We start from the raw sequence: 24,672 nt of genomic DNA on the forward strand, positions 1-24,672 counted from the left end.
GTATGGAAGATCAGCCATGATATTAGTGGATTACATGCAGTAGTTTCCTACTGCTGCCTCTATTTCTTATTTCTTCCAAAGCTCCCCCTATCCTGACATTGATCTCTTAACATTCCTTCTTATCTTCTGTCTTTCTTGCTCTTTTATTTATTTTGCTCTCCATCTATTTCACACCACTGAACTGCGGAGCACCCGGCTCCCTTCCTGTCTCTACTGTTGTTTGCTGTTGTTAATAATTCTCTTTTCTGAGGCACTTCCCCCTTTCCTTCCTAACTGCCGGCACCATCTCATTCCTTGAAAACAATCATGGACTTCTCTCCTCTTCTAAATTAAAGCCTCATCTTCAATCTCCTTATCCTTTCAACCCCTTGAAGTGCAGCTGACTTCCAAATCCATGCCCTTGTTTCTCGAATTTCATTATCAAATCTTTTTAATCTTAAACATAGCCTTCCATAGTTCTGACTAAAATTGCAAATTGCATCTAGCTGATAGTGACCATGGCAAACTCTTTCCATGAGGCACCACTCAAACTTCCACAGTGTAACTGTTAGCTACATCATCCTCTCCATGCCTTCCTGCATCAGGTTTGTAAGTACAATAAACTATCTTTGCCCCTCTCCTATTTTCTTTCTTTTTGTTTTATTGAAGTACAGCACAGAATAGGCCCTTCTGACCCCGTGAGCAAACCCCAGCAAACCCCAATTTAATCCCAGCCTGATCACGGGACAACTTACGACGACAAGTTAACCCACAAACCGGTACGTCACTGGACTGAGGGAGGAAACCCACATGACCACGGGGAGAACATACAAACTCCTTACAGGCAGCAGTAGTAATTGAACCCGGGTCACTGGTACTGTGAAGCATTGTGCTAACCACTACACCTCCAGGCTGCCCACTGAACATCACAGTTTCTGATGTTCAGCCCTCCTTTTCACTTCACTCTGATCTCTAAATTATTATTCAGCTGTTCAGCACCTAGCATTGGATGAGCAGAAATGTTCTACTCTTGCATTTGTTTTTCCCTGCAAATATTTTTTCCTCTCTCCATGACATCTGCCCAAGGCTGAAACTTTGCTTGCATGGTGATTCCAGGATAAGTTTGTGACTATGTGCTGTTGTCATCAAAAATATCCACTCTTTCCAGCACTGTAACTCCCCTCATTGCTGCCCTTGCTGCATCCGATCTGCTCCTGATACTATCACCCATGCTAATATTACCTCGAGATGTGATTATACCAACCCACTTACTGCTCCAAGCTAAAAGTCAGACAAAACTCTCATGCCTATGTTCTCTCTCCACTCTACTCACTCATCAACCAATGTTGCTGACCTGCTCTGACTCACAATTAAACATGTATTGCTTTTAAAATTCTTGTCATTGTTTCCACATTTTTATGCCCCTTCCCTTCCCTATGCAAAGCACAATCCTATGTTAACATAAATGATACATTTCACTGTATTTTGATGTACACTTTGGTTCCTTAAGGTTGTCATAGCTGGGGGTGGTAATGGAGACAAGCTCTTACTACTTATTTAATGCTCCCAATGGTGTGCATCTCAAATAACCTCTAGTCTAGCTCAGTCCAGCCCAGCCGAACCATTTCCTCTGACAGGAGATGGCGTATTAGTGTGTTACCGATGCTTTAAAACCAGTTGCTTTGGGCAGATGGTGTTTGTCAGCTCAACTAGAAGGAAAACTCAGATGTCATACCTCTTCTATATCACTCACAGGGAAGACTCCGGGAGTGAACCCTGATGCAAAAATCTGAAGTTGGATTCCCCAAGGCAGTCCTACATTGAGTTCAACGCTGACTGGCAAGTCCTGTGATGCTGCTGATGTCAAACTACATCAGTCCCTGCCGTTCCCTTGGATTCATTAGTTGCGTGGAGAGGGAGAGCTTGCTACATGGGCAACAGCTTGTTCTCCATGTTGTACTGCTCAGGCTTGTGACAGCTAGGACACTACATCCATGGTCAACCCTGACCAACGGAGGTCCCTTTCATATATGATAAATGAACTAAACTTGAGACTTGAAATTCTATACCTAATCTCTTCCAGCCCGACAACCTTCTAAGATGGTTAGAAGGTTGTGTATTTGGATTTTCAGAAGGCCTTTGACAAGGTGCCACACATGAGACTGCTAAACAAGATAAGAGCCCATGGAATTGTGGGAAAGTTACATACGTGGCTAGAGCGTTGGTTGATTGGCAGGAAACAGAGAGTGGGAATAAAGGGATCCCATTCTGGTTGGCTGCCGGTTACCAGTGGTGTTCCACAGGGGTCCGTGTTGGGGCCGCTTCTTTTTACGTTGTATATCAACGATGTGGATTATGGAATAGATGGCTTTTTAGCTAAGTTTGCTGATGATACAAAGATAGGTGGAGGGGCTGGTAGTGCTGAGGAAACAGAGAGTCTGCAGAGAGACTTGGATAGATTGGGGGAATGGGCAAAGAAGTGGCAAATGAATTACAATGTTGGAAAGTGTACGGTCATGCACTTTGGTAGAAGAAATAAAAGGGCAGACTATTATTTAAATGGGGAGAGAATTCAAAGTTCTGAGATGCAATGGGACTTGGGAGTCCTCGTGCAGGTTAATCTCCAGGTTGAGTCGGTGGTGAAGAAGGCGAATGCAATGTTGGCATTCATTTCTAGAGGAACAGAGTATAGGAGCAGGGGTGTGATGTTGAGGCTTTATAAGGCACTGGTAAGACCTCACTTGGAATACTGTGTGCAGATTTGGGCTCCTTATTTAAGAAAGGATGTGCTGACGTTGGAGAGGGTTCAGAGAAGATTCACTAGAATGATTCCGGGAATGAGAGGGTTAACATGAGAGGAACGTTTGACTGCTCTTGGACTGTACTCCTTGGAGTTTAGAAGAGTGAGGGGGGACCTCACAGAAACATTTTGAATGTCAAAAGGCATGGACAGAGTGGATGTGGCAAAGTTGTTTCCCATGGTGGGGGAATCTAGTACGAGAGGACATGACTTGAGGATTGCAGGGCGCCCATTCAGAACAGAGATGCGAAAAAAATTTTTAGCCAGAGGGTGGTGAATCTATGGAACTTGTTGCCACAGGCGGCAGTGGAGGCCAAGTCATTGGGTGTATTTAAGGCAGAGATTGATAGGTATCTGAGTAGCCAGGGCATTAAAGGTTATGGTGAGAAGGCGGGGGAATGGGACTAAAGGGGAGATTGGATCAGCTCATGATGAAATGGCGGAGCAGACTCGATGGGCTGAATGGCCGACTTCTGCTCCTTTGTCTTATGGTCTTATGGTGACCACAAAATGCTATATAAAAGCTCAATAGGATGGATGCTAGATATCTGAAAGAAGAACAAAATGCCAGAAATGCTCAGCTGATCAGGTAACACTTTTGTAAAGAGAAACATTTTTAAACATTTAGGCAAAAGTGGGCTGAGTATAGCAGTTGGGATATCTTGTTGCAGTTGTACAAGATATTGCTGATGCTTGGAATATTGTGTTCAGTTTTGGTTGCCCTGCTAAGGGAAAGATGCCATTAAGCTGGAAAGAGTGCATCTATGCGGATGTTGCTGTGACTCGATGCAGAGTTATGGAAACAAACGGAACAGACTGCAACTCCATTGGCTGAGTTTATACAATCACAAGGGGCCTGGATAGATACACCGAGTGAATGCACACAATCTTTTTCTCAGGGTTGTAAATCAAGAATGAGGGGACATAGATTTAGGGTGACAGGGAGAGACTTAAAGGGAAGGTGAGGGGCAACTTTTGTCCTGGAGGGCAACATTTGAAAGTCACTTTGACAGGAACATGAATGGAAAAGGCTTAGAAAGATATGGGTCAAATGTGGGCATGGGTCAGCACGGAATAGATAGGCTGAAGGGCATGCTTCAATGCTGCATAGCTCTATGACTCTATTGCATCAGTGATCGTGCCTTCAAGGCCTTTATCTCTAGAATTCTCTCTCTAAACCTTTCCTCTCTTGTCATTCACGAGGAAATCTGCAGATGCTGGAAATTCAAGCAACACACACACAAAATGCTGGTGGAACTCAGCAGGCCAGGCAGCGTCTATAGGGAGACGCGCTGTCGACGTTTCAGGCCGAGACCCTTCATCAGGACTAACCGAAAGGAAAGATAGTAAGAGATTTGAAAGTGACTTGTTATCTCTGGCTTTGAGTCAGAAACTACCATATCTTGTTCTGCAAGATTTTGAGAGGCATCTTGAACTATCTTATTTGAGTAAAGGTGCCATGGAAAAAACTTTTTTTTATGAAGGAATGATGAGGAAAAAATTAGGAGTTGGGAAAATTTAGAAACACGAGGGGTGAAATCAAATTTGGCCAGGGAGTCTCAAGAGGCCCAATTGTTTATCATCCATTAAATCACATGCTCAATGTTTATATGTCTGAACATGATCACATTAATGGTCCTGATCTCTGCTGTGGTGTTGTGCAGTATAGAAGAGGTATACTTCCCCAAAAAATATCAATGACAAATCACAGTGAAGGTGATTCTGAGGGACTCTGATCTAATTTACTACATACACTATGTTTATGTAAATCTAACAGAGTAGACACAGTACAGCATAGTCAGAGGCTTAAGGATAGGTTCTCCTCAATCAGTACATGGAGGGACTGTCCAAATTGATACTTCAACACAGCCCTAACAGAGGTGCCATATTTTGGGCCAAAAGGTCAACTGTACTTTTTTCCATAGATGCTGCCTGGCCAGCTGAGTTTCTCCAGCATTTTGTGTGTGTTGCTTGGATTTCCAGCATCTGCAGATTTTCTCTTTTTTGTGACATAAAGTAATACAGGACTTTGTTTTCTTTAAAAAATGCATGGTTGATCAATATGATCCAGAATAGTTAATTAATTGAAGAGTGCACAGTACTCACCTATACTTCCTGTCCCTTGAGATACATTTGGAGCCATGCTGGCAGGGGTTATACTTTGGAATACAATAATCTACGACCTCGTCACAAAGCTCACCTGTGGATGAAGAACACCATAAGTCAGAGAAAAATAAATCACAAGCTTCTGGGGAAGAAGAAATATGTCCCATTTTGCGGATTATTTCTCTGGCTTCACCATCATCCACTCCACTTCCTGAGCATGTGAGTTTCTAAATGAACTTTGCCACAGAAAGATTAGTGAGGTACGTAACAGCTCAGGAATATGATAATGAATTTGCAACAGAACAGAAATATGACATAATCTCACTTGGTGACAGAACTAGACTAGTAATTAAATGCCTAACTAAACTAATCCCTTCCACCTACACAATATCCATATTCCTCATTCCTTGCATGTTTGTGTGTTGACCCAAAAGCCTTTTAAATGTCTCTGTAGACCTGCCTCCACTAATACCACTTGTAGTCCATTCAGAGCACCCGCCACCACCATAGAGATCTTGCCCTGCACATGTCTGTGATATTTTGTAACTCCACAACATAAAAACTAATTGAAAGGAAAACAAGGGAGCCAAGACTGTGAGTGTAACTTCGCTGTTTACTTTCATCGAGGTTTGCAGGTGTCACATGGTAGCACCATGACGTAAGCAGTTCACGTACTCTTACACATAACCCGCAATATATCGTGTAAACAACAAAGAATGCTTAATTCAACAATATATTTAAAATATTACTCAAATATAACAATCTTCCCTGCTAAAATCCAACTCAATATAGAATGCATTTCAACTTACATATATATACAGTATAATATATAAACTGCCTATAAAAAAGTATTCACCCCCCCCTTAGAAGTTTTCACATTTTATTGTTTTACAACATTGAATCACAGTGAATTTTATTTGGCTTTTTTGACACTGATTAACAGAAAAAGACTCTTTTGTGTCAAAGTGCAAACAGACCTCTTCAAGGTTATCTAAATTAATTCCAAGTATAAACACAAAATAACTGATTACATAAGTATTCACTCCCTTTAATATGAGACACACAAATCATCACTGATGCAGCCAATTGGTTTCAGAAGTCACATAATTAGCTATATATAAACCTGTGTGCCGTCAAGATGTTTTAATCTGGAAGGTCCAGCCACTGTTGAGTCAGTATCCTGGCAAAAACTACACCATGAAGAAAAAAGCAACTCCAGGAAAAGGTTATTGAAAATCACAAGTCAGGAGATGGATACAAGAAAATTTCCACTGAATATATCTTGGAGTATAGTTAAGTCATTCATCAATAAATGGGAAGAAAAGCACAGCTGTAAATCTGCCTAGAGGAGGCCGCCTTCAAAAACTAAGTGACCATGCAAGAAGGGGACTAGTGAGGGCAGCCACCGAGAGACCTATAACAACTCCAGAGGAGTTACAAGCTTCAGTGGCTGATATGAGAGAGACTGTATATAAAACGACTGTTGCCCGGGTGCTTCACCAGTTGCAGTTTTATGGGAGAGTGGCAAAGAGAAAGCCACTGTTGAAAAAAACTCACATGAAATTTCAGAGTTTGTCAGAAGGCATGTGGGAGACCCTGAAGTCAGCTGGAAGAAGGTTCTATAGTCTGATGAAAACAAATTGAGCTTTTTGGCCATCAGACTAAACACTGCACATCATCAAAAACACAGCATCCCTACTGTGAAGCATGCTGGTGGGTGCATCATGTGGTGGGAATGCTTCACTGCAGCAGGCTCTGAAAGGCTTGAGAAGGTAGAGGGTAAAATTAATGCAGCAAAATACAGGGAAATCCTAGAGGAAAACAATGCAGTCTGCAAGAGAACTGCGAATTGGGAGAAATTTTGTTTTCCAGCAAGACAATGACCTCAAGCATAAAGCCAAAGCTACACAGGAATGGCTTATAAACAACGAAGTTAATGTCCTGGAGTGGCCAAGTCAGAGTCCAGACCTCAATCCAATTGAGAATTTGTGGCTGGACTTGAAAAGGGCTGTTCACTCACAATCCCCATGCAATCTAATAGACCTTGAGCAGTTTTGTTAAGAAGAGTGAGGAAAAATTGCAGTGATCAGATGTGCAAAGCTGATAGAGACCTATCCACACAGACTCAAGGCTGTAATTACTGCTAAAGGTGTATCAACTAAATACTGACTTGAACGGGGTGACTAATTATGCAAACAATTATTTTGTGTTTAATAATTGTAATAAATTTAGACCAATTTGTAAAAAATTAATTTTCACTTTGACACAAAAGAGTCTTTTCTGTTGACTGGTGTCAAAAAAAGCCAAATTAAATCCACTGTGATTCAATGTTGTAAAACAATATAACATGGAAACTTCGGGGGGGGGGGAGTGGGTTGAATACTTTTTATAGGCATTGTAAGTCAACTACTATGTAGATATCCACAGCAAAGTAAGTTTTAAATTGTCCCATTCAGACCTAAAAATTTAATCACTGTGGAGGATTTCTTACTGTTGTGGGCAACATCTTTCCTGACAAGGGAGGCCCTCTGTTTAACAGCAGAGACATGGTTGTGAAACAATCTCAGGTTCTGGGTCATCCTCTGTGGTGGTTGTAGGAGTTGACTCTGGGACTATCGGAAGTGGTTCTGACAGCTTTGGACAATTCTCATCTCCTTTTTGCCCTGGATCTACTTTGATCCTTGCTTCTCTCCTGATCCTGACTTCTTTCTCTTTCTTTATACCACTCTTTTTCACTCTTATGTTCCTTCTTTTTCATGCTTTTCTCCTCCTCACTCATGTTCTTTCTCTCAATCTTTTCAACTTTTCTTTTTTTCTCACCTTTTTCTTTTAGTTTCTTGTGTGCATCTCTGCATTTGCTAATTTCTCGAGAAATTGGATCTTGTTTATCCTCTTCACTTCCTCTTCTGTAGCACTTACGTTTTCCTCCTCATCTTTTCTTTTTTCTTCTTTCTAGTTTGTGCATCTTGATCTTGGAAGGTGCATTCACTTCACTGGAGTATTCTCTTATTCATCCTTCTATTGCTCAGTTTATGATCTGATCTCTCCTCTTGGTTTCCTCGTCCACTACATTATCTGACAAATCCTCTGTTTTCTATCTCCATTGCCTCCTTTCTCTTTGGCCTTCCATTCATCCAGCTGGGCTTTAGTCTTTGCATCTACTTTTACAGGCAGCTTTCTGTCTCCCACTTGAAGTTCATACAATAACCTCAATGCATGCAGAATAGATTCTGGTTCTTTATACTCACAAAAACTGAATGCTTGCAGCTGTGCTGAAGCTCCTTGAACTCTCTTCCAGCTTAAAACCAAGCCGCTTTTCACAAGTAACTGCCTGATTAACATATCAGAAGCTTTCTCAGAAATGTTACCTACAAAAACTGTTACTTTTGCCACTTTCACGGTTCCCCTGAGCAGCATGGTCCTTCCTTGGTCCAATATGCTTTCCAACCAGAGGCACAGATGTTCACACCAACACCTGTTTCCCTCTGTTGGGCAACAGTTCATGGTGCACAGCATGGTGACAGTTATGGCATTATCCAGTACCTTTCTTAATTTGCTTTCAGTTAACTCTTTTGCAGAGGATGTGGCATGCAAATGGTGGATGGATCTGTAACAAGTTGTAGTTTTCTCAGCCAGTCACACCACAACGCTGGTCCTCCTGTTTTTACCACTTACAAGCCCAATGTGGCTGATGGGTTGTTGTATTTCACTGTCATAAATGTCATTCCCATGGGAGTTAACTTCGGTAGAAGTTCTCAGTTGGAGATCTGCAGGGTTCAGAATACTGTAGTATCTTTGAAATGCCAATTTAAACTCATTTTGTGGAATGACTAAAACAGCTGAGTCACTGTCCAGTTCCATTCTAATTAACTTGCCGTTCACTCTGACGTAAGCTACTGTATATTGTTTCTCTATTATTAGTTTTGACATTATAAATCTCAAGGCTACTCAGTTCTATGTCACTCTCATCATTATCAGATTTCTGACCAATAGCATGCATCTTAGTGCTCCTTTTGAAAGTGAAACTTGACATTTTATCTTTTTCTCTCCACTATCCTGTCGTTCTATTTTTGTCTGCCTGGTGTGCTCATTGTATGTGTTCTACTTTGTTGCATATTCTGCAAGTTTCGCCTTTAAATCTGCACTGTTCTGGTGACAGACAACGGAAAATCTGCAGATGCTGGATATCCGAGCAACACACACAAAGTGCTGGAGGAACTCAGCAGGCCAGGCTGCATCTGTGGAAAAAAGCACAGTCGACTTTGTGGGCCAAAACCCTTTGGCAGGACTGGAGAAAAAGCCTGAGGAGTAGATTTGAAAGGTGGGGGGAGGAGAGAGAGAAACACCAGGCGATAGGTGAAACTTGGAGGGGGAGGAATGAAGCAAGGAGCTAGGAAGTTGATAGCTGAAAGAGACACAAGGCCATGGAAGAAAGAAAAAAGGGGCGGAGGAGCAGCAGAGGGAGGCGATTACTTGTGAGGGGGACAAGGGGGTGGGAAACAGTGAAGGGTGGGGCGGAAGCATTACTGGAAGTTTGAGAAATCGATGTTCATGCCATCAGATTGGAGGCTACCCAAACGGAATATAAGGTGCTGTTCCTCCAACCTAAGTGGGGCCTCATCATGACAATGGAGGAGGCCATGGATGCACAGCAGTGGAGGAGCTCTGCTGTATGAGAGCCCTGGCCACAGTGGTAAAACAATTTGTTCAGCCAGTCCAGTTTCAGCTTAGACATTGCAATTGTGTTCACGCTCCCTTTTACTCCTGACTGTAACTCAGTTGTGTCTCTGTCTGCTGTTCCATTGACAAATCTATTTCAATTGCTCTTTTAAATGTAAGCTGTGCTTCAGTTAGGAGCAGCTTCTGACTGCTTTCTTGTAAGATTGCACAAACTAAGCAGTCTCTCAGTGCACCATTAAGCCCATTACTGAACTTACAATACCCAATCTGTTCAATTCAGTCACATAGACTCCCCTTTCTTTTGATTCCGCTCGTGAAACCTAAAGCATTCTGCAGATCGTCTCTAGTTACTCCACACCTGTGTTTGCTAGACCGAGTTCATTGTTACAAGTCTGCATTGAACCCTGAAGGTTGATTGGAAATCCAGAATTCGAGGCCTGATGGCCAGAATGCTGTGAATCTCTCTGAGTCTGCTGGGGAAGCCAAAGGCCCAGTGTCTGTGAATCTCTCTGTCTGCTGGGGAAGCCAAAGGCCCAGTGTCTGTGAATCTCTGAGTCTGCTGGGTAAGCCAAAGGCCCAGTGTCTGTGGATCTCTGAGTCTGCCGGGGAAGCCAAAGGGCCAGTGTCTGTGAATCTCTCTGTCTGCTGGGGAAGCCAAAGGCCCAGTGTCTGTGAATCTCTCTGTCTGCTGGGGAAGCCAAAGGCCCAGTGTCAGTGAATCTCTCTGTCTGCTGGGGAAGCCAAAGGCCCAGTGTCTGTGAATCTCTCTGTCTGCTGGGGAAGCCAAAGGCCCAGTGTCTGTGAATCTCTCTGTCTGCTGGGGAAGCCAAAGGCCCAGTGTCAGTGAATCTCTCTGTCTGCTGGGGAAGCCAAAGGCCCAGTGTCTGTGAATCTCTCTGTCTGCTGGGGAAGCCAAAGGTCCAGTGTCTGTGAATCTCTCTGTCTGCTGGGGAAGCCAAAGGTCCAGTGCCTGTGAATCTCTCTGTCTGCTGGGAAAGCCAAAGGTCCAGTGCCTGTGAATCTCTCTGTCTGCTGGGAAAGCCAAAGGCCCAGTGTCTATGAATCCACGAGTCCGCTGGAGGCTGAAGACAGCCTCTCCGGGGTAAGAGGACAGTCAATGTGCATGGGTGGTTGGATGGATGGATGGGTGGAAGGAAGGCGTTTGTTTTGCTGGTGTTGCTAGGTCACTTGGATAGCTCTGTTCCGTTACATTCTGTGTTGTTCTGCCGAGCATGACGGGCATGCCATGTAGCGCCAAAACGTGTGGCGACACTTGTGGACTGCTCCCGGCACATCCTTGTGTCAGTTGGTTGTTAATACAAATAGCACATCTCACTGCGGGTTTTGATGTACATGTAATAAATAAATCTGAGTCTGAATGATGTCCCAGGTCTCAAACCTCATAATGAGGTGTGGAAGTCACCTGCAATTGACTTCTTCCAACATGAGATGGCCATGGCAGACCAGCTACTCTATTGACCTAACAGAACAAGCAGGGTCTTGGTCTGACGAAAAGAAACTAGGCTTTGTTGCATGGATATTAACACACTCACACTGAGTCAGCATGTATGCAGGCCCATACATGCACATGGGTGGGTTCAGGCACAGGCCCCCTTGAACACTGTCTTCTTTTAGTTTCACACCTCACTATTAGTTCCTGACCCTTCTCACCCTCGATTCTCCCTGTCTCTCAATCATTTCTCATTCAGTTGGGACATTAAGAAACTGCAGATACTAGAATGTGTAGCAATTTAGTGAAGGAGCTCAATACCTGAAGAACAGTGGTAGAACAGCATCGGTTGATACAGAGTTTTGACCCAAAAAGTTCACAGTTCCTTTCACCCACAAATGCTGGTCGACCTACTAACTTCCTCCAGCAAATTCTTTGTTGTCCTTCTCAGTGTCCCCCATCTTTTCACATCTGCCCATGAACATACCTACAAAATATATTTCCCTATTGCAGCCCAGTGGATCCAGATGTTGGCTTGTTTCCCCAAATACCCATCCTCCAGGCCTTCCATGCTACTCCCTGACTCTTCTTCCTTCCTCCTTTCTCTGCACTGGGCATCCCTTCCCTTCTCTGTCCTTAAAGTGTCACCTCCGCATCTGGTTTCCACACCCCCACCCCGCTCTCTGCCCTATATGTATACATATTCTCATATCTTTGCTTGTGTCCCAGCTCTGAGAAAAATCCCATGCATTTTTACTGAGCAGCATGGCCCTAGCCATGCTGTGGCCAATGTCCTCAGCTTAGCCGTCAGATACTGTGATGTGCTCCAGTTGCATTGACACAATCAGACTAGTGCCCATCATACATTTCCAAACCCTTCCAAGTTTGGAGATTCTCCAGTCAGTTCAACTGAACAGCAGTTTAGGTCAATGGTGAACCCATTTTCTCCCATTCCAATGGCTCTGGATACAAGAAGCATTCCAGAAAATGATTCCATTATTTTTGTTGGCATTAAGAGCAGGGTGTTGCATATCAGGTGCAGCAGGACCCAAGTATAAACTTGGCACAAACATTGAATTCTCCAACTTCTGGTATTTCCCTCCCTCTCCCTTCCCCCATCCCAGTTTCACTCTGCCTCCGCCTCCAGCTGCCTATCACCTCTCTCATGATTCTGCCTTCTTCTACTACACATAGTGCTTTTTCCTTACATTCCTTCTTCACCATTCCTGCCTATCCCCTCTCCACCACCCCTTGATCTTTCCCCTTACTGGTTTTTCACCTGGCACCTACCAGCCTTCTCCTTCCCACCCTCTCCCCACCTTCTTCATAGTGGCCCCTGACCCCTCCCTCTTCAGTCCTGATGAAGGGTCTCAGCCCGAAACATTGACTGCTCGTTTCCACAGATGCTGCCCGACCTGCTGAGTTCCTCCAGCTTGTTGTACGTGTTGCTATAAACATGAGAAGTTCTGCAGATGCTGGAAATCCAAAGCAACAAACACAAAATGCTGGAGGAACTTAGCAGGTCAGGCAGCATCTATGGAAATGAATAAACAGTCAACGAAACAGGCTAAGACCCTTCTTTAGGACTGAAATGTAAGGGGGAAGACACCAGGATAAAATGATAGGCAGGGGGGAGGAGAAGGAGGATAACTAGAAGGTAATAGGTGAAGCCAAATGGATGGAAAAGATAAAGGGCTAGAGATGAAGAAATCCAATGGGAGAAGAGAGTGGATCACAGGAGAAAAGAAAAGTAGAAGAGACCCAGAAGGGAGTGATAGACAGGTGAGAAGACATAAAAGACAAGAGTGGGGAAAAGAAGAAGAGGGGAGAGAGAAGGGAGAAAAAGATCTTACCGGAAGCAGAAATTGATATTCCTACCATTAAGCTGGAGGCTACCCAGACAGAATATAAGATGTTGCTCCTCCGCTCTGAGGGTGGCCTCATTTTGGCACAAGAGGAGACTGTGAACCTCTTGTGACCCTCTCAGAACATGTTGGAATGGGAATGGGATCAGAGTTACTATGTTTGGCCACTGGGAAGTTGCACTGTTGGCAGATGGAGCAGAGGACATAAGTATGCTTAAACCAAAATTTCCCTAGTTGTCCATTATATATTCCATCCAGTATCCTGTTTCAATATCAGGAGATAAGTACGACAACGTGCCATTCCATCTACATTGGTAAGGATCCCAGCTGAATTTTTACTCTGCCATCATTGAGAAGGAACGGCTATGTGATGCTTCATTTGCTTGTTAAGGTGGGTATGACTGGACAGTTGAACTCTGAAGAACAGTTTCACACCCTGCCACAGAAACTGATTTATTAGTGTTTATGATTGTTGTGCTTGCCTCTGAACAGACTGACTGAATTCATAACAATTCTTGCTACCAAGCTCTTTGAAATGTCTGAAGAATTAATATAGGCTCCAATTTAATGAAAACTCTAATAATAATGAACAGCAAAAGTCAGAACTTAAGGCAAGTGTTTAAATACAATTTTCCTTAATATTTCAGGAATAGATCAGGAATCTACTAAATACATTCTGCACCAATTGATCAATAAGAGAATTTTAAATTAGGAGCAGTATTCACCAATGACTGCTTTCTATCTGAAACTCATCTTAGTCAGGGCGAAATTGAAGTAATACAGAATAATGAACATTCCTATAAGTTCAAGGGCATTTATACACAAAGCAATCACCTTAATATCCATTTCAGTGTGAAAACAAGGCAACACTTGGATCTGTTGGGCTCCTTAGCATGGAATCAACATTAATTTACTGAGGGGAATATATTTTATATTTGTGTTCATGGGCAGATGCGATAAGATTCCCTGTGGAGGTTGGATTGTGTCTGATCTGTTTAGAATTAGGAAAATCCCAATCATTTGACTTCTGATTTTAATCCTTTTTATAGACTCCATCCTTTGTGGTTTAAATTGGAGTTAATTCTTGCCTGGGAACCACATGCCTTCGCTTGAAGATGAAAAGAATCAACACATGTGGGGTGCATTGTGAAAGCTTAGAAATCACAGAACACCCTGGAGAGATGTTTAAAAGAGCTGCCTTGAAAGCTCCAATGCTTTCTTTGAATTTGTATTTTATTACAATCATTTTCTTGTGTTTGAGACCTTTTCTACAAGGTAGAACTATCCATTTGGTGAGTGATGGTGTCAGGCCTACCTAACTTGGTAAATGTCTCAGGATTTAACTAAGTGCATATCTTATTTTCTGATGGCTTAACACATAAAAATATCACTTAAATTAACCCCTCTTCATAACAATCAGGAACATTTCTGATCCATGCTTTAGCCAAACTTGGTGAAACTGAATGCTACAATTGGGAGCATCTGACTCAAATTTGGGGATGGGACAGAAGGGAAAAGAAACATTAGAATGTTTCTGTCGCAGCTGACGATTAAATATCTGCTCTGGGTAACAATAGGATTCCTACTATCAAATCATTAATTGGCATTCACTAACCTTACGGAATAGTACACTGAGACGTGAAGGAAGCTATTTCTGTGGATTGTGTTGCTAAGGCTGAGACAGAACAAAGAGATGCAATTTATGCTTGCAATGTTCCTTACAGCCAGCACAGGCAGATCAGCCAGAAGGTAACGTTTTGCCTATTTTCAACATCACCTAACTATATCACGATTCTTAGTGAAACTGCAAAATTGCTTCAATTTAGTGCCAAACTCTGAACAGTTTGTCCTGTAAGGGAAGGTTGGCACAGTACTCCTTGAGAGATAATCCAGTTAAAGCACAAGACTTTGAGAGATCCTGCCAGGAGGATGTTTCCCTCCGTGAAGATATCTGGAACTAGCTTCAGAGAAAGGGTTGGTCAAAGATGAAGAGGAATTTCTTTTCTCAGAGGCTTGTTGATCTGGGATTTTCTACCTCAGAGAGCTGTGATGCCAGAATCACTGAAATACTACAGGTAGATTACTGGTTCCTGGGAACCAGGGAAGAAAGAGGCAAATCAGGCTCGATCTTATTGATTGGCAAGGCAGGCATGAGAGGCTGTGTAGCATCCTCCTGCTTTTTCCCCCCCTTTTCCATAAAAAGTTGGGAAAATCTGTTTGAGTAAAAAAAAACAAGTTAAGAGCACTCCTGATACAAGGTTTCACTATTTTGATGAAGACCAGAAGAGTGAAAAGTTGGATCAGAAGGGGGTTATCTTACCCTTATTGTAATTATAGAATATTGCTACTTCTCTTTTGCTCATTTGATGGGATTGATGACGTAATTCTATAGGTTACTCAGTTGGAGGGGGTGATGCAAAGCCTGCCTCCTGTTCTAATTCTCAGGGATACAGTTTTAGGTCAAGAACACTGTACAGAGCTTGGAGCCTGACCGGTGAGCCCTTTCTCTGGCACTCAGCCTTATCCTGAGGAAACCTGGTCTGCGTGGTGATACATTCAAGCAGAGGACAGGCCTTGAGGGAAGTGCAGCTTGGAAGGGAAATGGGAGAAGTGGGATAAGAAGCAACCCCCAATAATTAAAACATCTGTGGTTATGGATGAACTGGGACATATTCCCCTCAGCCCTCTACTATCAAGAACACCTACTCCAAAAGCCTGCAAATTTACTATTCTGCACAGACCTCAGCCTTAAGTTTTGATCCAGATAACAATATCCTGTCAGAGAAGCTATATATTATGATCAATACCTGTGTAATTAGGTGGGCAAAGGCAGGCATAGTTGTTAATTCCATCTACACAGGTGGAATTATTTTCGCAGTCATTACTGTCACAGTCATCAGGATTTACTTCACACAGCTGTCCCTCAAAGCCTGGAGGGCAGAGGCACCTGCAAGGAAAGAGGAAAAAAATGAAATGAGGATGCTATGGAATGAATCTCCCATTGAATAGCCACCAAGTAAGAACAAGACTGAGCCTGGCAATCTGTGACAACATGAAGACCAATACCTCCCATTCGCATTGGCCTCCTCCTTAGAGATCACAGGCTCTGAACTCTCTCTCTGTCCACTTTCCAGTTGGTAATATCACAAGGTGAACTGCACAGCTCAGTGATTCTTGTTGTCTTTTGATTCAAAATCAGACCAGAGGAAGGAGACCTGACCTGATACGAGTATTTCCTGAGATTTAGCACCTAGATTCCCTCCTGTAAAATAAGCATGTTTCTCCCTACTACCAGGAGTTTATTTCCATTTCCTGACTCAGGGTCAGTAGTCATTTTGCCCTTCCAACTGCAGGCTTGAAATACCTCTGATTCAGATGATCACACAATGCCAAAAGGGAGTGAATCCCACGATTAAAACCCAGGAGCAATGAAGGGTGGATGTATATATCTAAGCAAGGGTTTTGAGCAACTTGGAAGGGAACCTGCAGGTAGGTGGTTATCTTTCACAGGAACCACCTTCTTTGTGAGGAGTGACTTCAGCTATTGAAGTGCTTTCCCCTTGAGGTCTATTGACCTCAGTTTTACTCGGATTCCTTTACCTAATAGTTGTTAAAATGTTGTTTTGATGTCAAGGGCAATAACTCTCACATTTCCTCTGGAATTCAACTTTATGGATGAAGATGGAGCTGCGTGTGCTGGCTAAGCACAGGGTGTCAGACAGCAGGTTATTGTTGAGAAAATTCTGCAACAGCTCTGCAGATGACAATTTTGCTCTTTCTGATGACGATTGCAACAGACTGGTTAGACAGTAATTTGTTGTATTGAATTTGTCCTTTTTTTTTGTGGAGAGGATATTTCCCGATAAGTTTCACGTTGCCAGCGAAGTCCTATTGCATTCCGGGACAACGCAGTCAGTTCTAGGAAGCAGGTTTTCAGTGCTGTGGCTGTAAAGTTATCGTGAAGTCTGACAGACCAGAGCTCTCACCTGTTCCTTGACATCACACTGTGAATCAAATTAGCTGAAGGCTGCCTTCTGTGATGGCAGATATTTCAGTGAGATGGGAGGAGGTTCCGATGGACCACATTCTCAGCTTCTCAGGTTAATCATGGTTGTGGAATGCTTCAGTCTCTTTGTTTAATCACTCATTTGCTGCGCTTTGCCATTGTTGAAGGTTAAGTGTTCTTGGAGGGTCCTCTTCTCTCCCACTCATGATCAGTGTTGGTAGGACACAAGAGTTTCCATCTGATTAGGTGTTCATGGAACTATCTAATTCTCTCTATTGCATGCTGTGTTTGTTGATGTGAAAGATATAGTTCTGTGTTGCAGCTTCACTGGGGCCGGGGTGAGGTCAATTCTGTTCCCAGTGCCTCTGTCTTCAGTTCTTATTGGACTACTGTTAATTTGCTGGTCTGATTTAATATGAAAGTACCAATTAGGAGCATGAGTAAACCATATAGTCTACTCCATCATTTAAGAAGATACTGGCAAATCTGACTGTGGCATTCCTGTGCCTCCACAGCAAGGATTATATGCATTGGGACTTGACTGGAGCCTGTGTAAGATCCTTACAGTTCTCCAGCAGTGGAATTAAAGTTCCAGAGATGTGCATGCTACTTCACTGCACCTTGCGGTCACTTCATTGTTTTAAAGTTTATTCCACAAACTCCTGTTAAAAGAAAGTTCTGAAACATCCAAATTTTACAGGAGGATCCGTTCACTTTTATAGGTCCCTAAACTATAAATAAATATCGTGAAAGTTGAGATTCAGAGTAGCTCTCGATCAGGTCCTGGGGTGGAGATTCAGCTCAGGTTATTGCTTTAAACTGGATCAAAGAGTATTGGCTATTCACTGTTCTTCCCTCCACTGAGAGTCAGTTTTATTGTTGTGAAACTTGAGGTGATTACAGCAGATGTCCTTTACTCTAATGCCTGCATATTGCTAGGGAACAAAGGTTAATTTCTACCCCTAGCAGTTTGATCACTAGCATCCTAGGGAAACTTTAGAGGTTAATTTAGGATTGCTGAACTGTTGCTCAAATATGAGATTGCCTACATGATGACCTTCATCAAAGTTGAATCTGATCTAATGCCCCCATTTTGGAATTTATTGTGGTGAATCGCATGATATTATCACTAATGTAACTGAAGTTGATAACTCCACAGCTGTTATGATAACAGTACTGGGGTGGGGGGGGGCTAGTGTGTGGAGGCAGAAGAAATTCAGATCTTTGTCCTGAAATAAATGCTGGAAAGGAAATTGGATGAAGCTATTTTTCAGCATTATAAAATTGAAAATCGTGTTTGTTCTTTTTCCATGAATAAGACGGACAGTGACTGATTTAGGGCTGTTTACTGCTCTCCAAAATTTCCCCAGGGCACTCCCAGGCTATGTGAACCTCATGTAGTGTGTGCATTATGTATTATGCGTGTTATGGGTGCATGTGATGACATCAGTTCCACTGTAAACCCCCCTCCCCCGAAGCACCACAAGTTGTTCATATTGCCGTTGTGTACCCAGTACCAGGCACTCTTGGGCCAATATACTCTGAGTTGCTTAGCTTTGGAGGCAAAGGATATCAATCCAACAAAGGATGTCTGTAGTCCATGCAGGGAGGCCATTATGGAGTTCAGGGCAGTGAGGCCGGTCAATGAACTGAGGGCTGGGTCACTGGCTGCTTATAGCAGATTGGCACAGCTAGCAAAGCTACCACCTCAAGGCTTCTCTGAACCAGGCTCAATCCTCACCTCTGATGCTGCCCACTTAAAGTTTGCACATTCTCCCTGTGATCACATGGGTTACCTCAGGACGTTCCCATTCCCTCGCAGGTTGCTTGGTTAAATGTGTGGTCAATTGCTTCTGGCGCCAGAGCACATGGAGTTAAAGGTGAATAAAACAGGGCAGGTCTAAATGCCTGCTTCATGGTCTATATGAACTCAAACAGCTGAACGGTCCGTTTTCATGATGTGTAACTCTCCATCTCTGGAAACGTTAGTAAATAGGAGAAACCAAGGGAGAAGCATGCAGGTTGATGGGAGATGGGAGGAGGTCTCTCCTTGGGGAAGTGGGAGAGAGAGATAATCAGGATCTGAATGAGAATCTGGTTTAAAATCACCACCAGATGTTGTGAAGTTTGTTAACTTAGTGGCAGCAGTACAATGCAATACATGATAAATATAGAAAAAAACTGAATTAAAGTTATATAGATATATAATAATATGAGGAGTGAATGATGTTCATGGACTAAGGTAGAAGGAGTCAATTTTAGAAAACCTAACACATTTATTTTTCAGCATAGTCCCTTCCTACATTTACACACTTGGTCCAGCGGTCGTGGAGCATACGGATCTTGGACCTCCAAGAAGTGTCCACAACAAGGGTGATTGATAAGTTCGTGCCCTAAGGTAGAAGGAGATGAGTTGTACAGCTCTCGTTATATGCACATGCAGGTCAACTCCTTGAGTGATGATGCAGAAAGTTTGAAGTTAATAGCTCATCTCCTGATATGTTATTAATAACATCTCCTGATTAATAACTGATGTGTTATTAATTGCAAACATTCTGCATAATAACTCAAAGAGTTGAACTACATGTGCACATAAAGGGAGCTGTATAACTCATCTCCTTCTACCCAGGCCACAAACTTTTCAATCACCCCCTTCTAGAGGTCCAAGATCCGTGTACTCCACGACCGCTGGACCAAGTGTGTAGATGTAGGAAGGGACTATGTTGAAAAATAAATGTGCTAGGTTTTCTAAAATTGACTCCTACCTTAGGCTATGAACTTATCAATCACCCCTCGTAGTTACATTAAAATAAGTAGTGCCAAAACAGGAATTCTAAAAAAGAACTGAGGTAGTGTTCATGCATTCAATGACCATTCAGAAATTGGATGGCAGAGGGGAAGAAGATGTTTCTGAATCATTGAGTGTGTGCCTTCTTTCTGATGGTAACAATGAGAAGAGGACATGCCTTGGGTGGTGGGGGGCCCTTAATGATGGATCCGACATTTCTGAGGAACGGCTCCTTGAATTTGTCTTGGATACTATGAGGTTAGTACCCATGATGGAGCTGAGTAATTTTACAGCTTACTTGATCCTATGCAGTAGCCCCCCTGCCCTCCCCCACACCAGAGAACAAAGCAGCCAGTCAGAATGCTTTCCAGAGTACGTCTGTAGGAGTCTGTGAGAAATGAGGTTAAGGGTGATGCGCAGGGTGGGTAATGGATGAGTTCTATTGGGATGATTCTGTCAGGTGGGAGACGGAACTGCTGATATGTTTCTTGCTACTGGCATACCTCCCAGTTTGCTTCTATGGAATTAAGCCCATGTTCTTGGGGCTGCTCTACAATAGTTACCCCCAGGGCACCAAGATGCAAGCTCAAGAAAGGAGTGCTGTACATGGCACGACAACGTCACAGGCAGACGTTATGTGGAAATCATATCAGATGTGTGATTGAGTGTCGGTCAAATATCCAAGTCTGATCCAGACAAAGTCACATTAATTTAAACATACAGTTAATCCAATTTAAATTGATCTTCAATTGCAAAATTCTGTAAAACAACAGCATATGATTGCATTTTTAGATGATTATTCTAAATAAGGCACATCTTATAAAGTTAGGTAGCAGAGCTACATTAACTCATTTGCAAAAGGATTTTAGAACTTTCACAGTGTGAACATATTTACCTTCGGCAATGAGGAATATATTTTCAAACATAACAGATCAGTTAAATCTGGCCTGATAGCAAAACTCATGTCATGATCTTTTCACACTTGACTCCATTTGTAAGCAGAAAATTTGAGTACTGTTTCACTTTTTAAGTTTAAAATAATGGCACTTTAATGATCCTTCCTCTGAATTATTGTGAATGATTATAAAAGTGTCATATCTCATGGCATTAAAAGTAGCAGCCAGGCATTGGTCTTGTAAATAAGAACCTCCCTTTGCTGAAAAATATCACTTCTTCCCAAGAAAGAAAAAATAAATCCATTGTTGGTTTCTTGATCTAACTGTATGTGTGTCTCTGTTGAAATCAATTTAACCAAATGCAAGGAGGCAAATACAACTGGCAGCCAATATTCTCACATGCTCTTAGGCTAATTTCTCCCCCAGGGCTTTATTCAAGAGCATTCTTCAGTTAATTGTTCCCTAGGTGCAGATAATATATCCATAATTATCTTTAAATCTACAAAATAGTGTTCAATGATCAAAGCATAAACATATCATGCTGAGTAGTAACTGTAAAGTCTCACATGATTCTTAAAGCCAGTTGGACATCATCTCTGTCAAATACATCACCTTTGCTTATCTACCTCACAACTTTGCTCTCTCCTTATGCATTTCATTCCATATATTTTCTCTTAGAAAACTGAAAAACTTCTCTAATTAGTCATTAAGTTTTTGATCACTTAATTACATTATTGGAGAGCTCAATGAATTGATAATTTTGGAATATTTTGATAGTGCACTGTTAATTACTTTCTACAAATGTTTGTACTTCTAAAACCTTGTCTCCAGGACATGAACATTTCCACAATATTGCCACACTAACATAGTCCCTCAGTTTTCGTGGTGGATTCGAGGTTTAACTTAACTGCTGTTTACTGTGCCCTTTTCCCAACTGTGTCCAATGATGTTGCACTGCACAACTCTTCTTCGTAGGTGAAGTATCTTTCAAACAGGTGATCCTTTAAAGTGTTATCTGCCACATTTTTATCAGACAGCACAGAACAACAATTTCACTTTATCTTCAATTATCTGCAGTGACACCAAAGCTGACTATATATTCAATTGTGTGAACTAAGATCTGGTTTGCTGCTCTGGTATTTAATTATTTAAAAAGACACCTGAATCCACGTTTATCTCCCTCGGCTAGACGGCAGGTTCCCCCATTTTGGCACTGGTTGTTGATACAGGCGTTGATTGGAATAGCACAGTCCTGCCCCTATGAAGATGAGAAAACAGAATGGTTAGTGATAATTCATTAAAGGTGCAACAATCAGCACTGATACATCTGCATCCTAATACATCTGTAGATAATTTCTTTCTCTGCTTCTGATTAACTCCCATCCTGTAACAGAAAAGGAGTTATTGGGCACGGTTACAATACCACCTGTGATCTTTTAGTCCAATAAATAGTCACAGTTCTTTCCTGAGCATGGGTAATTTTTGTGTCCTATTTAAGGGTATAAGACACAGCAAGTCAATCCCCAATGACCAATTAACCTAGTAACTGGTACATCTTGGACTGTGGGGGGGAACCAGAGCACCCGGGGAAGCACACGTCCTCAAGGCAAGAACGTACAAACTTTCAGTGCAAAACAAGCCCTTTGGACCAATAAGCCACACACCTGTCTAACCCCATCGTAACCACTGGACAATCCCCAATGACCAATTAACCTACTAACTGGTACAGCTTGGACTTAGGGAGAAAACCGGAGCACCCGGAGGAAACGCACACTCACTGGAAGAACGTAAACCTTTCTTAGAGAATTCCAAAATTGAGCTCCCGGCTCTGACGCCATAAGCTGTAATTGTGTGATGCTAACCTCTATGCTACCATGTAATAGTGTCCAACTAACATGTAATAGTGTCACGCTAACTGCCAGGATAACGTGTAATATTGTCCCAATAACCACTGCGCCGATGTGTAATTGTGTCACGTTAACTGCTACACTACTGTGTAATTGTGTCACATGAACTGCTACATTATCATGTAATAGCATCACATTAACTGCTATGCTACTGTGTAATAGTGTCACAATAACCACTACTTAACATGTAATAGTGTCACACTAACTGCTACACTACTGTGTAATCGTGTCACACTAACCGCTACCTCATCATGTTAACTGTTATGCTACTATGTAATCGTGTTACGCTAACTGTTACACTACAGTGTAATAGTGTCAGGCTAACCATTACGCTACCCTGTAATAATGTCATGCTAACCATTATGTTACTGTATAATAGTGTTATGCTAACAATTACACTACTGTGTAATAGTGTCATGCTAACCATTATGCTAACGTGTAATAGTGTATGCTAACAATTACGCTACCTTGTAATAGTTTCGTGCTAACAATTATGCTAACGTGTAATAGTGTCAAGCTAACCATTATGCTAATGCGTAATAGTGTCACACTAACTACTGTGCTACTGTGTAATAACATCTCGCTAACCACTACACTACCATGGCACCATATTTTGGTCATCTAATTACAGGAAGGATATTAATAAGCTTGAAAGAGTGCAGAGAAGGTTTACAAGGATGTTGCCAGGACTTGAGAAACTGAGTTACAGAGAAAGGTTGAATAGGTTTGGACTTTATTCCCTGGAGCATGAGGGGAGATTTGATAGAGGTATATAAAATTATGATGGGTATAGATAGAGTGAGTGAATGCAAGCAGGCTTTTTCCACTGAGGCTAGGGGAGAAAAAAACCAGAATACATGGGTTAAGGGTGAAAAAGGAAAAGTTTAAAGGGAACATTGGAGGGGGGGGGCTTCTTCTCACGGAGACTGGTGGGATTGTGGAATGAGCTGCCATTTGAAGTGGTGAATGCACGCTCACTTTTAACATTTAAGGAGAATTTGGAGAGGTACATGGATGAGAGGGGTATGGAGGGATATGGTCCAGGTGCAGGTCAGTGGGACTAAGCAGAAAAATGGCTCGGCACAGCCAAGAAGGGCTGAAGGGCCTGTTTCTGTGCTGTAATGTAATGTTCTATGGCATCCCAGAGTTTATCTCTGTACGTATGCAGTTACCACCAGGGATTACTTGAAAGTAGCCAGGAACAGAATCTGAGGGTGATTATTTTTCTTTTTACAAGCTAATTAGTGTTTTTTTTCAGCTTTTCACAACCTGTAGTGGTGTCAGCTGCAGTGGCCCATGTTCAGTCCTAACCTCTGATACTGTCTATGTGGAGTTTGCACGTTCTCCTTGCAACTGAGTGGAATTCCTCTAGGCACCTCATTTTCCTCAAATATCCCAAAGGCATAAAGTGTGACAGGTTAATTGGTCACTGTGAATTGTTCCTGGTGTGTACATGATAGGTGGAATCAAATGGGAATGTGGGGAGAACAAGATGGAATTATTATAGGATGGATGTCCATGGTGCTTGATATGAACTCTGCTATGTGCCTCTACATCTCTACATACCATTGACCGTACCCAAGCACAACTACTCAGATTAAGTAGTAAATGCAACTCGTATGTTTTCCCCCTCTCTGAGTAGTAGGAATAATTCACGTCTAATGAGCCCGTACGAAACCCGGCATAACTGACATCAATGTTTTCATCATAAGCAAAGTTGAACTTATTCAAAGTAAGTTTATTAAAAAAGTACATATATGTCACCATATATAACCCTGAGATTCATTTCCTTGCAGGCATTTAAGAGACACAATAGAATTGCACTCAACAGGATGGACTAATAACCAATGTGCAAAAGACAACAAACTATGCAAATACAAATGAAAAAGAAACTAAAGAAGCAATAACCATCTAGAGCTTGCGATGAAGAGTCCTTGAAAGTGAGTTCATAGCTGTGGGAACAGTTCAGTGATGGGGCAAGTGAAATTGAATGAAGTTATCCTTTCTTGTACATGAGCCTGATGGCTGAGGAGTAATAATTGTTCCTGAACCTGGAAGACAGGGTACTGAGGCTCCTGTACCTTCTACCTGATGGCAGCAGCCAAAAGAATGCATGGCCTAGATGGTGGGGTTCCTTGAAGATAGATGGTGTTTTCCTGTGACAGTGCTCCATGTCGATGTGCTCAGTGGTGAAG

General features: G+C 42.3%; 1 protein-coding gene across 2 annotated transcripts in view; it reads right to left on the reverse strand.

The window, feature by feature from the left end:
• LOC132405319 (slit homolog 3 protein-like) overlaps positions 1–24,672 on the reverse strand; it is a 630,603-nt gene that overhangs the window by 29,069 nt on the left and 576,862 nt on the right. For both annotated transcript variants that reach the window (XM_059990026.1, XM_059990027.1), the window contains 3 exons: positions 21,731–21,828; positions 15,688–15,827; positions 4,886–4,979 (listed from right to left, as the gene is read on the reverse strand). In XM_059990026.1, the coding sequence (XP_059846009.1) occupies positions 4,886–4,979; positions 15,688–15,827; positions 21,731–21,828 (332 nt within the window). The remainder of the gene's footprint in view (positions 1–4,885; positions 4,980–15,687; positions 15,828–21,730; positions 21,829–24,672) is intronic.

Source organism: Hypanus sabinus, chromosome 15, assembly GCF_030144855.1.
Source record: "Hypanus sabinus isolate sHypSab1 chromosome 15, sHypSab1.hap1, whole genome shotgun sequence".
Taxonomy (NCBI): domain Eukaryota; kingdom Metazoa; phylum Chordata; class Chondrichthyes; order Myliobatiformes; family Dasyatidae; genus Hypanus; species Hypanus sabinus.